This window comes from Dendrobates tinctorius, unplaced genomic scaffold, assembly GCF_039654945.1.
Source record: "Dendrobates tinctorius isolate UK_male_01 unplaced genomic scaffold, ASM3965494v1 ptg000011l, whole genome shotgun sequence".
Taxonomy (NCBI): Eukaryota; Metazoa; Chordata; class Amphibia; order Anura; family Dendrobatidae; genus Dendrobates; species Dendrobates tinctorius.
In genome coordinates this window covers 61734428-61751148 of record NW_027361679.1, presented here as the reverse complement: position 1 = coordinate 61751148, position 16721 = coordinate 61734428, and the positions used below count along the sequence as shown (strand labels likewise).

Genomic DNA, 16721 nt, shown 5'->3' with positions numbered 1-16721 from the left:
ACGTCTTCATTACTATCTGGTTTGTGCTGATGAAGTGTGGAACTTCAAAACGCGTTGACTAAAACCGCATTCCTGAATATTCTTCTCCTTTTCCATTCTACTATATCGGCATTCTACTATACTGGCAGCTCAGATTAACTATTACATTCCTTTTACCTTTTCCAAGCCATGGGTCTGCAGCAGCCTTGAGCTTTTCGGTGGTTGTGGATACACATCCTTACCAGGTGAATTCCAGTGCCTTTGGTCTCACCACTGTCTTGGATGAGACCCTATTTGCGCATTATTGTTGTTCCAGTTTTTTCCAAATTCCTTTATGTGGTTGGCAGTTTTAATAGAGATGTATGGCTGCCAGACTGCTCTAAGTAGGATTGGACCACAACTCTTGTCCTACATGTTTTCTTCCTAAAATCGCCTGTCATGTCTGCCAATTCCTATAGACCATCCATGTTATCTAGTGGATCAGGCTGCCAGAACCATGGGCAGCATGAATCAGACTCTGGCCGAATGTACAGTATTTACTGTGTATGATTTACTCGATAACGCTGCTGCATACTTTGAAAAGTTGTCCAGTTAAGATACTTCTCGGATGACTAGTCCAAGGCTGTTTGCCGGCAGCTTCTTCTCGCCCCACTTCACTTGACTATCAAGTCTCTACCTATACACACATCTAGAGCGAGGCCTGTCAATTTAGAAGAGCAGGATAGGGAGAGGCCAATGGGCACCTGCCATTGACTAGTCAGCCATGACACTGCAACGTTTCTGAGTAAAACATACACCGTGTAATCAAGCAGCCAGTGTCTAATTTATGCTATGAATGAGATATACAGTATGTAAAACAAGGTGCAGGCGCCGACCTGACAGTGTCTGTAGGTTACTGGGCACAATCCTGCCGACAGGTTCCCTTTACATGGTTGTATTTTGTTTTCCACACTATAAAGCATTTATGTGGTTATTGTTCTCAAATAATTGGAAATTAACAATATACATCTTTTTCTTTTTGTACTTCAAAGGCAGAAAAAGACAGAGGACTGAAAGGATTTGTGCCCATCCCCAGCAATGCAGAACATGAGGCCCAGTTACTGGTTATCAAGGGTGTGGTTGATAATGTTTGTTGGCAAATGTCACTGGATAGGAAGACAACAGCTCTCAAACAGCTGCAGGGCCACATGTGGAGATCTGCCTATGCTACTGGCAAAGTGAAGGGAGAGTAAGTGGTTTTGTATGTGTTTTTACATGAACACCCAAACAGTGTCTTAGTGGGGTGCCAGGGGCCCACCAGTAACCCACTCCAGGGCCCCACTTTTCAGCTACATGCAAATGTGACATTATTCTCAATCACAAATGTATATAACAATGAACTGGGTAGATGGTTTCATGAATAAGATTCTGCCTGTGTCTGTACATAGTGATTGGACTGCTCATATAAGAAGGTGGTGGCTCACTCTTGCCCACCGGAGGATTCTCCTGTGGGCCAGTCCAAGCCTGCCCCCAAGCTTGGTGAGTAGATGATATCACTGGGACAAGCTGCCGATGGCCACACAGAGGATAAGTTGTATTACACAGCCCCCATTCTAGTAAAAGTCCTCCATGTAGTAAGTATGCAATTCATCTAGCTGATCTCCACTACTCCTCTAAGGAAGTCCCGAGCAGGTAGCCCATGTCCTAAGATGTTCATATGCCTAAGCACATGCACAAGGTTAAGACTCTAAGCAGAAATATTGTTGAAAGAGTTGTTCCACTGTTTTTATATTGATATATTGATGACCTTTACCTGGGATAGCTCATCAATATCAGCTTGGTGAGGCTCTGACACCCAGCAACCCCACGATCAGCTGTTCTCGGTACCGTTAGCGCCAGATATTGGCAGTTTCGGGGCTGAATAGCACAGCTCTGTCAGTAGTGTAGAGGCCGTTGCCGAGTACTGCAGATGCACTCCTACTATTAGAATATGGCCATATCTTCCTCCTAAAGAAAAGCAGTCTACTGTACAGCATTTCTGTTCTAGAATGCAAATATATTTAATTAATTGCAATGAAGAGAGCAAATGCATTTTCCTGTTAAAAGGAATGTGTCAAGTCCCCAACCTGCAGATATGGGATTAATCTGCTGGTAAATAGCATTTCAAAGCACAGCTTTATCCCTCCTGGCAACCTCCGGCTTTCAGTCTCCAAGGTGTGCCAGCGCGGCATCAGTCACCACTCGGTACACAGAGTGTCCGCTGTAAGCACACCATGTAACATGGAATGGCACCGGCTCAGCAGATGGTTTTTCATGCTACAGCTGTACTTGCCTGTGGCAGTAAGGCTATGTGTGGTTTTTGCCAATTATCAGCCATGTGACAGCTGACAGCATTGTCTCTGGCCACACTATAACACGATCAGCCAATCACAATTGTAGAAAGATGACTCCATTATTGATCATGGAAAGTTTTAGTTCAAGAAGGTGTCAAAAGATAAGAAATACAAGTGTGTGAGGGTGTATTTACACTAAGTTGTATGTTGCCTTTAAGTGTTAACTAGCTAGTTTATACAGACTCATTGCAGTTTCACACACACAGAACGATCGTCACTACAATAAGACTGTGCTCCATAGAATATCCTCCTTCTCGGCAGCACAAGACTTGTTTACACTGGATCATGTGCTGCTCATTTCACCCAAAAATTGACTATTTTGCTCGTGCCACAGGTGATTGGCATTTTTTTTAAGCTAGGGTGATCATTGGGAAATGAAAATTGTTAGGAAAAGTCATGACCAATTATCAGCCAATATACGTGCACGTTAACCTACAGGGGTATTCCCAAATTCACAGTGTTTGCTCAAATTGTGTGTAGAGAACGACGAAAAATAGCACTCACCAGGAGCTGCGGTAAAACAATCCTTTAACCGCTTAGCGACAGAGCCAGTTTGCAGCTTAATGACCAGGCCAATTTTTACAATTCTGACCACTGTCCCTTTATGAGGTTATAACTCTGGAACGCTTTAATGGATCCCGCTGATTCTGAGATTGTTTTTTCGTGACATATTGTACTTCATGTTAGTGGTAAAATTTCTTCAATAAGTCTTGTGTTTATTTATGAAAAAATCGGAAAATTTTGCAATTTTGCAATTTTAAAACTTTACATTTTTATGCCTTTAAATCAGAGAGATGTGTCACACAAATTTCTTAATAAATAACATTTCCCACATGTTTACTTTACATCAGCACAATTTTGGAAGCACATTTTTTTTTGTTAGGAAGTTATAAGGGTTAAAAGTTGACCAGCGATTTCTCATTTTTACAACAAAATTTACAAAACCATTTTTTTTAAGGACCACATCATATTTAAAGTCATTTTGAGGGGTGTACATGACAGAAAATACCCAAAAGTGGCACCATTCTAAAAACTAGACCCCTCAAGGTGCTCAAAACCACATTCAAGAAGTTTATTAACCCTTTAAGTGCTTCACAGGAACTAAAGCAATGTGGAAGGAAAAAATTAACATTTAACTTTTTTTGCAAAAAATTTACTTCAGAACCAATTTTTTTTATTTTCACAAGTGTTAAAAGAGAAAATCAACCACAAAATTTGTTGTACAATTTTTTCTGAATACGCCGATACCCCATATGTGGGGGTAAACCACTTTTTCAGCACACGGCAGAGCTCGCAAGGGATGGAGCGCCGTTTGACTTTTTCAACGCAGAATTGGCTGGAAGTGAGATCGGATGCCATGTTGCGTTCGGAGAGCCCTTAATGTGCCTAAACAGTGGAAAACTCCAACAAGTGACCCCATTTTGGAAACTAGACCCATTAAGGAACTTATCTAGATGTGTGGTGAGCACTTTGAGCCTTCAAGTGCTTCACAGAAGTTTATAACGTAGAGCCATGAAAATAAGAAATCCATTTTTTTTCCACAAAAATGAACTTTTCGCCCCCAAATTTTTATTTTTACAAGGGTAACAGGAGAAATCATACCCCCACAGTTATTGTGCGATTTGTCCTGAGTACGCTGATACCCCATATGTGAGGGGAACCACTGTTTGGGCGCATGGGAGAGCTCGGAAGGGAAGGAGTGCCATTTTGGAATGCAGACTTTGATGGAATGGTCTGCAGGCATCATGTTGCGTTTGCAGAGCCCCTGATGGGCCTAAACAGTGGAAACCCCCAACAAGTGACCCCATTTTGGAAACTAGACCCCCTAAGGAACTTATCTAGATGTGTGGTGAGCACTTTGAACCCCCAAGCGCTTCACAGAAGTTTATAAACGTAGAGCCGTGAAAATAAAAAGTATTTTTTATTTCCACAAAAGTGATTTTTTTTAGACCCCAATTTTTAGACCCCCAAAGTTGGTAAATAGTGGAAACCCCTCAATTCTTGCTCCAACCCCAACACACCCCTAACCCTAATCCCAACCCTAACCCCAACCCTAATCCTAACCCTAATCCTAGTTCACCCTAACCCTAATTCTAACCCTAGCCCTAACGCTAGCCCTAACCCTAGCCCTACCCTAACCCTAGCCCAACCCTAACCCTAGCCCAACCCTAGCCCTAACCCTAGCGCTAACCCTAGCCCAACCCTAACCATAGCCCAACCCTAACCCTAGCCCTAATGGAAAACTGAAAAAAAAAAATATTTTCTTTATTTCATTATGTTTGCCTATATAAGGGAGTGATAAAAGGGGGGTTATGTACTTTTTTTTTATTTTGATCACTATGATCGTTTATCATAGTGATCAAAATAATGAATGGAATCTGCCAGCCGGAGCCGGCAGATTCCCGGCGGGCGCACTGTGCATGTGCCCGCCATTTTCAAGATGGCGGTGCCCATCGGAGGATGCCGGCGGGACGCGGGACCACCGGGAGGGGACGGAGGACCACGGAGATGTACCGGGGGGGGGATCGGGGACCCTATTTCTCTCTCCTCTGATGTGCGATCACATCAGAGGAAAGAGAAATGTAATGCATAATCGCGGCTTCTTTTTTTTTTGGAGTCGCCGTGATAGGGTTAATAACGGCGATTGCAAAAGCAGGGTCGGTAAAAACCGACCGATTCATGTTCTCTGGGGTCTCGGCTACCCCTGGCAGCCGAGACCCCGGAGAAAATCCGACACTGGGGGGGCACTATGTACTTTCTCCACAGCGCCGTGAATTAACGGCGCTGTGGTTTTAGTACACTCAATTACCGCCGTTAAAAGGCGTATCGGCGGTCGTTAAGGGGTTAATCCGGCATATGGTTAGCAGGTTGTTGGGGGAAGGTAGAAAACTGGATAATGGCCGTTTCATGCTACAGCTTGCGCTCCTACGGACCTGTACAATGGCGAGCTGTGGTGCGAAACGGCCGTCGTGGTGAGTGCTATTTTTCTTAATTCTCCACACACAATTCAAGCGACGTCTAATGTGCAGCCCCTTCAACATTTGCTGCAAGAGGCTATTCCACATATCAGGACTAGATGAATTAGGACTGGTGCCCACACAGCTTCACTCCTCTACCGTAACAATGTTTGCTCTGAGTATTGCAAACTTAAAATCATCCATCTTTATAAATACACCAAATTTTTTTATAATCGCTACTCTGAAAATCCTCTCCCAGTGCTCTGCTTACTTTCAGTTGCCAACAGAGAGGTGATCCCGTAGTTGTTATTGTAGTGGTCAAGCACGCACGTGTTCTTCTGTAACGTCACTCCTTCACTGCAGCTATAACACACAGCCAAGAAGTGGCATCCTCAGCTTGCCATCCTCGCCTGTGGCTGAGCAGGAGCAGCGCCTTCTGTTGTGTTTTTCTCCCTAAAGCAACTGTGCTTTCCCCTTATTTGACCACTTTCATTTATCTTGGGGAACTTTTTGCTGTATTTATAGTTGAAAAGATGCCCAACACTATAGATCACCCGCACATCATGCAGATGGATGCAAACTGCCTTTATAATGATGTGTGTGACTATTATGTCTCCTGTAATGATCCTTATAATGTCAATGAAGGGAACATAGAGGACCAAAAGATTTTTTTGTTTGTTTGTTTCTTCTTTTTTTTTTGTTTTTTTTTCTTTTCACACTCTGCTGTTCACCTTTAATTTTGCCACATGTGCCAATTTCGTAAGCCTATCTGGTGCTCCTTCTCTAATAATGGGTCTATAAACGCTTTAAGATTTGGGCTGAAATTCCATATGGTTAAAGGGTCTTTATCACCACCTGGTGGTCATAATTGGAACTGCCATTTTTCAACAGATTTATGAACGTTTGGACTCTGCAGCAAGACCATGATGACGGTGTCTAGGTCTCACCGTTTGTCATAGTGTCTGCAAGAATTTTTACAAATTAATTCAGTTTAACTTACGGTAGTTTAAATCCTCAGCCAAGTGAAATATCTGGTTTTTGAGTTTGGTGCAGCCGCAGGAAGGCCTTTGCAACATATAATCATTTGTGTCAAAAAGGCATCCCTTGCTGTTCCTCACCAACAATTTGAAGGCCCCCCACTAGTCAGGCCCCATTTATGGTGTGAGGAACACTAGTGTACACCATCATGTGCCGGTTATAATGCTTTCAAGAGGTTTTGTATAACTATGTAAAGCAAGCTTCCATTTCGTTATAGGGTGTACGATGACGTAGTACCAGCTCTGAAAAAATGGAAAGAAGCACACCTGAAACTGTATATATTCTCCTCTGGAAGTGTCGAAGCCCAGAAACTCTTATTTGGCTACTCTATTGAAGGCGATCTGCTTGAGGTACATGTGTTGCCATGTAAAACTAATAGAAAATTCTTAACCTGTAAACAACTTAAAGGGGTTGTCCATCTTTGTGGACTTTTTCTTTATTAAATGTATGCAATTGGGGCTAAAAATCATTTTTGCAATTGTTTTTATTATAAATGTTGCACCGTTTGCCCCCTATAGCCGCTGTATTACACTGTCTACTGCTAGCTTTGAGTTACCGAGGTTGGCTACAATAGCTTTATTTTAGCGGATGGGCTGAAGACATACAATGTCAGCAGAGATGGCTGTCGGACAGGTACGGACTCGGAATGAGATTCAGCCCTGGGCATTTGAAATTACACAGGCCCAGATGGGATAAATTACTAATATTACCCTGGATGGAGGAAAGCAAAATTTACTACCAGACCAATATTTCTAATGATATCCTTGGCCACCTGGGGTAAGTGACGGAGTCAGCGACTTTGTGCTCCATCACAACTCCTAGCAGTATGGGTGCCTTGAGAACACCGATTCTGATAACAACTCGGCAGACAAGGCAGCCCACAACCAGACAGGCCCTTCTGGCATTTGCCAGAATTGCCAGATGGCCAGTCCGGCTCTGCTGTCAGATGAATGATCAGACTAAGGCTTTGTTCACATGGCTATATTTTTGGTTCGAGTGCTATCTGGGGAAAAAGCAGACAGCATTTGAACCAATGTTATTCACTGGGGCAATGCAGATGAGCAATTTTTTTTTCATTAACCAAATCTATGTATGGGAACAAAAAATCACTGCATAAACTATCTTCTTCCATAAATCGCATGAGACATTCAAGTTTATATAGGAGTGCATATAAAAATAAAAGAAACTGCTACCATACAGAGACACAGTATATAGCATCCATTTTCTATGAATACATTGCAATTCTGCAGCATAGGTAATTGTTATTGGGCCTGTAAAAAAAAATTGGATTGTTAACGGATGACAAGTGAGAAAAAAAAACCTCCCACTTCTCTGTATGAGACTCTGAATGATTTTTGTGAACTTACCCTAATGAATATGGAGACCTTTACTTGCAGCTAAAAGTGAAAAATACAGATATGAAAATTAGCTTTTTAAAGTGGTTTTTCGGGCACACAGAGGTAAAGGCCATCAGAAATTTAGAAACTTCATAATTTCCTTGCTGTTAAAATTATTTTCTGTTCTTGAGCTGTCATGTGTTGATGTGACCTCCAACTCCTTATTCCCTGCTACAGTCTGTTCAAGGCACAGAGTACAGTAGTTTCCTGTCTGTTCTTTGAACAGCTCAACCATCAGCTGAGCAGTGATGACATGGGAGGTGTGGCCTGTGATCCTCCGCAAGCTTACAGTGACTGGGGATGTGCGCATAGAGGAATGGAGAGCAGGGAGAACACGTTGCAGGGTCAGCACAGATTACTTGCTTCCCAACCACTCACGTCACTGCTTGCAGGGCTTTGTGCAGTGCCAACATTTCTCTGCTGTCAGCGGTCTCACAGCGTTCAGGAACCCCCCCCCCCCCCCCCGAGTGCTGCAAGTGCTGCAATTCTGGTGCAGAGCGGTAGCTCTTACAGGTGACATCATCGGGACCTGATTGGATCAGGTCCCAATGATGTTACCCCTTTGCTATCTTCTAGATGTTGCTATCGGGCATTTAGAAGATAGTGACAGGGAGCACACGACTTCACTCACCTTTCCGAACCCTCCACCTCCGTGATGTGATCATTGTCATTGCAGCCGGAGGTCACATGACCTTTGGGTCTGCCAGCCTTGGTAACCAGAAGCTGAGTCCAGCTGCTCACCTCCACCTCTCCATTAATAATCCTAGAATTACAGAGTTACTCAAGGGTGAAATAAACACACACACAATAAGAGCAAAGTATTTTAATGAAAGAATACACCACACACATTGTTTAAATCTTTATTACACTCCTAATTCCATTGCGACGCCATTGTTCTCCTGTAAAAAAGTTTAAAATAATAAAGCAACAATATACATTACCTGTCCGGCGCTCAGTCACGTCCCACGGCGTAATCCGTCTTGGGGGTTAATCATTTTACAGGCAGAGCGCTGCTAACACATCCGCTCCGACTGTAAACTACTGTAGAATGAATGGGAGCAGCCGGCACAGATTCAGTAACTGCGCTACAACATACTGGTCACTACAACGCCAATTTGTAATTTTCACTCAGCAACATCCACTGCTGCCTGTTTCTGGAAAACACTTATGGAGTCAAAATCTTCACTACACCTGTATATAAACTCCCAGAGGAGTGTAATTTGCAAAATGGGGGGTGGGGGCATTCTGCTCTTCTGGCACTTGGGAGCTCTGTATAAGGAGTGCGCAAACTATTCTACAATAATTTGTTCTCCAACATTCAAACAGCGCTTCATCCTTCCAGAGTTTCGCAGTTTCGCAAAGCAGTACTGTACATCCACACATGGGGTATTACCACATCCAGCTGAAATTGTGAGACACATTTTGGCAACCATTTTGTACCCATTTCCTCTTGTGAAAATGTAAAATCTGTAGCTTTTTTTTTTCAGGTAAAAATGGAATTAATTTTTCTTGACTGTCGACTGGTATAAAATTCTGTGACACACCTGTGGTGTAAATATGAGCACTGCATCCCTAGATTAATTCATTGAATGGTGTAGTTTGTAAAAATGGGGTCACTTATGGGGATTTCTGTTGTTCTGGAACCCCGGGGGCTCTGCCAATGTAACATGGCATCCTCAAATCAGTGCAGCAAAATCTGCACTGTAATATGGCGCTCCTTCCCTTCTGAGCTTTGCACTGTGCCTCAAAATTAGTTTTCAACCACATATGGGATATCGGCGTACACAGAAGAAATTACGTAACAAATTGTACTGTTTGTTTTCTCCTATTACCCCTTTTGAAAATTGCAAACTGGGGGTTAAAGCAACATTTTATTGGAAAAAAATAGTAATATTTCACTTGATCAACCCAGTCTTATAAAAGTTTGTGAATCACCTGAGGGTTAAAATACTCACTACTCCGTTAGATGAATTCATTGAGAGGTATAGTTTATTAAATAGGATCAGTTGTGGGGGTTTCTGCTGTTTTGGCTTGTCAGGAGCTCTTCAAATGTGACATGGTAACTGCAACATATTACAGCCAAAATGGCACTCTTTCCCTTACGAGCCCTGCCATGCACCCAAGCAGTCGTTTTCTAGCATATATGGAGTAACAGTGTACTCAGGAAAAATCGTGCAACAAATTTTAGCATCCGTTTTCTCCTGTTACCCTTGTGAAAATATTTTTTTTTAAAAATGGGGCTAAAACAACATTTTTGTGGGAAAAATGTGTTTTTTTGTGTGTTTTATGTTTTTATAAATTTTCATGGCCCTACATTATAAAATTCTGTGAAGCCCCTGAGGGTTCAAGGTGCTCATCACACATTTAGATAAATTCCTTAATAGGTGTAGTTCTCAAAATTGAGTCATTTGTGGGGGATTTCCACTGTTTAGGCACCTTTGGGCCTCTCCAAACATGACATGGCGTCCACTATCGATTCCAGCCAATTTTGCATTCCAAAAGTCAAATGGCGATCCTTCCCTTCCGAGCCCTGACGTGCGCCCAAACAGTAGTTTTACTCGACATTTGTGGTATCAGCGTACTCCAGAGAAATTTCTACAAATTTTGGGGTCTAATAAATTATTCCAGCAAACAATCTTCAATTATATACCCATATAGTTGGCGACTCACATATAAATACAAGCAAGGAGAAAAAAAAGAGTATACGTTGCCAAAAAGTATATTCAATAAAAAACTATTAGCTTTATTAATTACCAAATATTGTACAAAAAATACATAATTTGCATATCACATAGATTACATGGGTTTATTTCCAATAATGTGACTAAATCCATAGGTCAAATAAATGACCAGAAAATACAGGGCAGGATAAAATTAAGACACATGCACATACAATGGGTTTCATTTCATGCACATCTCATATCCATTCAAAACATGTGCCAGACAATATAGTGAAGTGCTAGTAGATTAACATTTCAAGTGCTGTGATTGCCTCATAATTAACAAACACTATACCACTTCATGTGCTTCATATAATACATTATAAGGGAAAAAGAATATTTACCCATAAGTGTTCAATAAGCCCCGTCCTGACCCCGGTCACATACCCCGACGCACGTTTCACGTACACAGGATGTCGCTTCCTCGGTGTGCGCCGAGCGCACCAAAATGCAACATGGTGCGTTCGGCGCACACCGGCACACCTTCAAAAGTGCGCAGCGCACGCAAAAATCCTACTAGCGCATGGCCAGCGCACGGTCTGCACACCCTATGCTAAAGATAGGGTGCGCAGATCGCATGCAGCCGTGTGCGATAGTAGAAGGAAATGACCGGACGGGGCGGGCAGAGGGCGGGGCTTAGCGGCACTGTGCGCTGCCTGTAAAATGCGCTAGTGTGAAACCAGCCTAACTTTGTAACAAAAAAAAATTACAGTAAGTTTCAAAAATTCTGCTGTTATAAAGTAGACAAGTGGGAAATATTAATGAACTATTTTGTGTATTATAACTGGTTTAAGGGCATAAAAATTAAAAGTTTGAAAATTAAGACATTTTCGCCAGTTTTCTGATATTTTCAGAAATAAACACAAGTTATATCGAACAAATTTTACCACTATCATGAATCTTTATAATAATAATAATCTTTATTTTTTATATAGCGCTAACATATTCCGCAGCGCTTTACAGTTTGCACACATTATCATCACTGTCCCCGATGGGGCTCACAATCTAAATTCCCTATTAGTATGTCTTTAGAATGTGAGAGGAAACCCACGCAAACATGGGGAGAACATACAAACTCCTTGCAGATGTTGTCATGAAGTACGGTATGTCATGAAAAAACATTATTAGAATCACAGGGGTACGTTGAAGCGTTCCAAAGTTATGGGAATGAGAGCTGTTGGACAGATATACAGGTGCTTCTCACAAAATTAGAATTGTTCTGTCCTCACTAAATGAGACAGGCTTACGTAGCTATGCAGGCAGATAAACCGCTATACCGGAGTCCAGTAAGGAGACTGTGGTTGAGTCTGTGCTTTTATTGAAGGTTATAGTATATTGATGCGGTGAATCTGTAAAAAATCATATGCGTACAATCAGTGCATGGTACAGCAGAAGTACACATTATACATGTTATACATTGTGCATGAACATTTAGAAAGCTGGTAACTGACCTAGGGGTGCAACTGACTAAGCTAGGCTAATATTAGAGCAGAAATTACCTACAGAAGGCATAAATACATACCGGCAATGCAATCGCAAGAGGGATGTTATGGAGGAGTCTTTCCTTGAATGCAGTGTGAAGGGAAATGGAGGGAGATTGAGGCTAAGCTACCATAATGCATTGCAAAAAATGGGAGGAGATTCAGACATAAGAAATTGGAAAAAACAGAAAATAGGACTGTAAACATGACTCTATCCGCTAGAGGGGGCCAAAACACTACAAACAAATATTAGGAATATGTAAGTTTCTCTATACTCTTACTAATGAATAACTGAAAAATTATGCGAACAGATAATCAGAAGTAACAAATTAGATATCAGAGACAGAACAAGAATATTATCAAAAAGTTAATTTATTTCAGTTCTTCAATACAAAAGTGAAACTCATATATTATATAGAGTCATTACAAACAGAGTGATCTATTTCAAGTGTTTATTTCTGTTAATGTTGCTGATTATGGCTTACAGCCAATAAATTAGAATACTTTATAATGCCAGCTTGAAAAATGATTTTAAAATCTGAAATGTTGGCCTACTGAACTGTATGTTCAGTAAATGCACTCAATACTTGGTCAGGGCTCCTTTTGCATCAATTATTGCATCAATGCGGTGTGGCATGGAGTCGATCAGCCTGTGGCACTGCTGAGGTGTTATGGAAGCCCAGGTTGCTTTGATAGCAGCCTTCAGCTCGTCTGCATTGTTGAGTCTGGTGTCTCTCATGTTCCTCTTGACAATGCCCCATAGATTCTTTATGGGGTTAAGGTCAGGCGAGTTTGCTGGCCAATCAAGCACAGTGAAACTGTTGATTTTAAACCAGGTATTGTGGGACTTTTGGCAGTGTGGACAGGTGCCATGTCCTGCTGGAGAATGAAATTTCCATCTCCAAAAAGAAAAGCTTGTCGGTAGAGGTAATCATGAAGTTCTCAAAATTTCCTGGTAGACATCTGCACTGACTTTGGTCTTGATAAAACACAGTGGACCTACACCAGCAGATGACATGGCTCCCCAAACCATCACTGATTGTGGAAACTTCACACTAGACCTCAAGCAGCTTGGATTTTGTTCCTCTCCTCTTTTCCTCCAGACTCTGGGACCTTGATTTCCAAATGAAATGCAACATTTACTTTCATCTAAAAACCACACGTTGGATCACTGAGCAACAGTCCAGTTCTTTTTCACTTTGGCCCAGGTAAGACGCTTCTGGCATTGTCTATTGGTCATGAGTGGCTTGACACAAGGAATGCGACACTTGTAGTTCATGTTCTGGATACTTCTGTGTGTGGCGGCTCTTGAAGCAATGACTCCAGCAGCAGTCCACTCCTTTGAATCTCCCCCAAATTTTTGAATGGCCTTTTCTTAACAATCCTTTCAAGGCTGCGGTTATCCCTATTGCTTGTGCACCTTTTTCTAGCACACTTTTTTCTTCCACTCAACTTTCCATTAATATTCTTGGATACAGCACACTGTGAACAGCCAGCTTCTTTAGCAACAACCTTTTGTGACTTACCCTCCTTGTGGAGTGTGTCAATGACTGCCTTCTGTACATCCGTCAAGTCAGCAGTCTTCCCCTTGATTGTGGAGCCTACTGAAACAGACTAAGGGACCTTTTTAAACGCTGAGGAAGCCATTGCAGGTGTTTTTTGTTAATAATTCTAATTCACTGAAATAATGACTTTTGGGTTTTCATTGGCTGTAAGCCATAATCATCAACATTAACAGAAATAAACACATGAAATAGATCACTCTGTTTGTAATAACTCTGTATAATCTGAGTTTCACTTTTTGTATTGAAGAGCTGAAATAAATTAACTTTTTGATCTAGTTTTATGAGAAGCACCTGTAGCTTGGCCCCTTGGGAAATATAGGCTAAAGGCACAGAGGGAAAGCTGGCATGAGGTTCAGGATCTAAACAATAACATTCCACAATGGCTACAGGGGAGCTAAGAGTATGAATATAAAGGTAACAGGAACTCATTACTAATCCAAGATGATAGGGTAGTTTAGGAGGATGGATGGTTGTAGCCTAGAATACTCCTTTTAAGATTTTATTATTAAAGTGTGACTGCTATTAACCCCGATATGCCATTTTCATGACATCCTATTCCTAGTGGATAAAGTTTTGCAGGATCAAGCTGTCTTCTTGCCCTCCTATGGAGAGAACAAAATAGTGTTTTTTTTCCCTCTGCTGAAAACATTGTTCCCTCAGTATTTCCTAGGCACCTACAGGGATAGCGAAGACTAAAGCCATCATAATATCTTGCTGACCTTACCAAGAAGTTTGTTTTTCTAGTTCTCTTATAAGTTTGGATATGACATTGTAGGGGAGATCTGATTTCAAAGTTATCTGCAATAAAACCTACATTTTTAGGTTTTGAGAGGAATTTCAACCTAACAGGAAAAATGGTGTTTTCCCCACTGAAATAAATATTCATGTTTATGAGGAATTGGGTAAAGATAGCTGTCAACCAGGTTGATATGGCCAACTTTGGTCCTGTCATGTATTGGTGCCACCTGGAAATGATTTTTAGGTGCATAATCACTTAATTGCTCAGTTCTTATATGGAGATCTGGACCTACAATAAAAGGTGTAAATTTGTGAAACTTCCACGTGGTTGGCTCCTTCCATCTGTTTAGACTGTTCTTCACATGTCAGCATGGGCACTGTCATTATCCATATCTGTCCTCTTGACTAATCAGCTTTACTATATTATGACAGGAAAGGTGACCTTGTTAATCAGAATCTGCTTACATTCCCCAAAGGAGATCATGCTTTCCTCTGCCATCCATCTTTTCATTGTAATGGATGTTATGTTTTATTCCTGAAAGACCGCATTAATGGGATTCTTTGCTGCTGAAGACAACATTGCCAAACTGCTTTCCTTTGTCCGCTCAGGGGCACAATATGTAAACCAGGCTTTTTACAGTCTCTTACTGTATTATTGTAATGATACATTTAATGCCTTACGTGATGCACCATTTGAGACATCACCAGACAATGAGGACTCCCACACAGGCTGTATCAGTGTGTGTAAAGAAAGTTGTCATTGCATGGAATTGGAGTAAGCAGGACTCTAATTTTTCAGAGGACTCCTAGGAGAGACACTGTCAGGTTTTCAACCCAATAACTCCCAAGAACTGTAAATATACGGTGCTTGGTCCTTGGCTTTAAACCCCACATCATTCTAAATTTATAGCTCCAGGTCAAAATCTAGAAGCAGGAATAGCTTGAGTCTCTACTAGCCATAGCTTGGCACCTTGAGGAGAAGACCTTAGCAGTTTATTGCCGCTTCTCTGTTCTATTTTGCCGGCTACATTGCGCTTTGTGTGCTGTGTAATGTAGAGTGTGCCAATGCCAGCATTATAGAGCTGCTAGATTCTAGCAGACTTAGACCAGCTCTGTCAGTTACAAAGGGCCCAGCAGGGGACAATTTACCCCTCTAACTGGAACTCGTATGGATGCCTTAGTTACAGTGGAAAAAATAGCCAATAAAGGAAACAAATGTTTCCAGGAGTTTTTTCCCTCTTGGGAGATAAATTATGTAAAAAAATATATATAGATATATAAAACATCTGAGAAAAAAATAACTAAAATAGTAATTAAAAAAAATTCCCCACTACGCTTCAACTGTGAGACAGAATCTTTAAAAAATCCAGAAAATCACATTGTATGATTTTTACATAATTAATTTGCATTCTATTTCATGAAATAAGTGTTTAAACAAAGGTTTCCAAATACTATACCAAATATTAAGTTCTGTTTTTCTATTTTATCATAGTTAAATAGGTCAGATGTTTCCAATAGTTCTTGACCAAGTTGGTACACACTGCAGTAGGGATTTTGTCTCACTCCTCCATACAGATCTTCTCCAGATCTTTCAATTTTTGGAGCTGTCGCTGGACAGCAATGAGTTTCAGCTCCCTCCAAAGATTTTCTATTGGGTTCAGGTCTTGAGACTGACTAGGCCACTCCAAGACTTTGATATGCTTCTTACGGAGCCACTCCTTAGTTGCCGTGGCTGTGTGTTTCGGGTCAGTGTTATGCTGATAGACCCAGCCACGACCCATGTTCAATGCTCTTACTAAGGGAAAGAGATTGTTGGCCACAATCTTGCTATATACAGTGGGGGAAAAAAGTATTTAGTCTGCCACCAATAAGTTCTCCCACTTAAAAAGATGAGAGAGGACTGTAATTGACATCATAGGTAGACCACAACTATGAGAGTCAAAATGAGAAAACAAATCCAAAAATCACATTGTCTGATTTGGCAAGATTTATTTTGCAAATTATGGTGGAAAATAAGTATTTGCTCATTAACAAAGTTCATCTCAATATTTTGTCATATATCCTTTGTTGGCAATGACAGAGGTCAAATGTCTTCTGTAAGTCTTCACAAGGTTGACACACACTGTTGGTGGTATGTTGACTAGAGTTGAGCGATACCGTCCGATACTTCAAAGTATCGTATCGGATGGTATCGGCCGATCTTTAAAAAAAGTATCGGTATCGCCGATTCCGATACCGGAAGTCCCATTCAAGTCTATGGGACTTCCGGTATCGGAATAAGAAAAACCCTTTCCTGCCCTTGTACAGCCTCTCTGGGGTCTGTACGGGCCTTTCGGGGGGCTGTGCCGGCCTGCCAGGGGGTCTGTGCAGGCTCTGGTGGTCTGTGCCGGCCTGCCGGTGGTCTGTGCAGGCTCCGGGGGGCTGTGCCGGCCTGCCGGGGGGCTGTGCCGGCCTGCCGGGGGGCTGTGCAGGCT

The 16721-nt window shown here is 41.7% G+C and overlaps 1 protein-coding gene across 1 annotated transcript in view; it reads left to right on the top strand.

Annotated features, from left to right (window-relative positions):
- Positions 1-16721, top strand: part of ENOPH1 (enolase-phosphatase 1) — a 94141-nt gene that overhangs the window by 54750 nt on the left and 22670 nt on the right. The window contains exons 3-4 of the mRNA XM_073542878.1: positions 1011-1207; positions 6564-6696. Of these exons, the coding sequence (XP_073398979.1) occupies positions 1011-1207; positions 6564-6696 (330 nt within the window). The remainder of the gene's footprint in view (positions 1-1010; positions 1208-6563; positions 6697-16721) is intronic.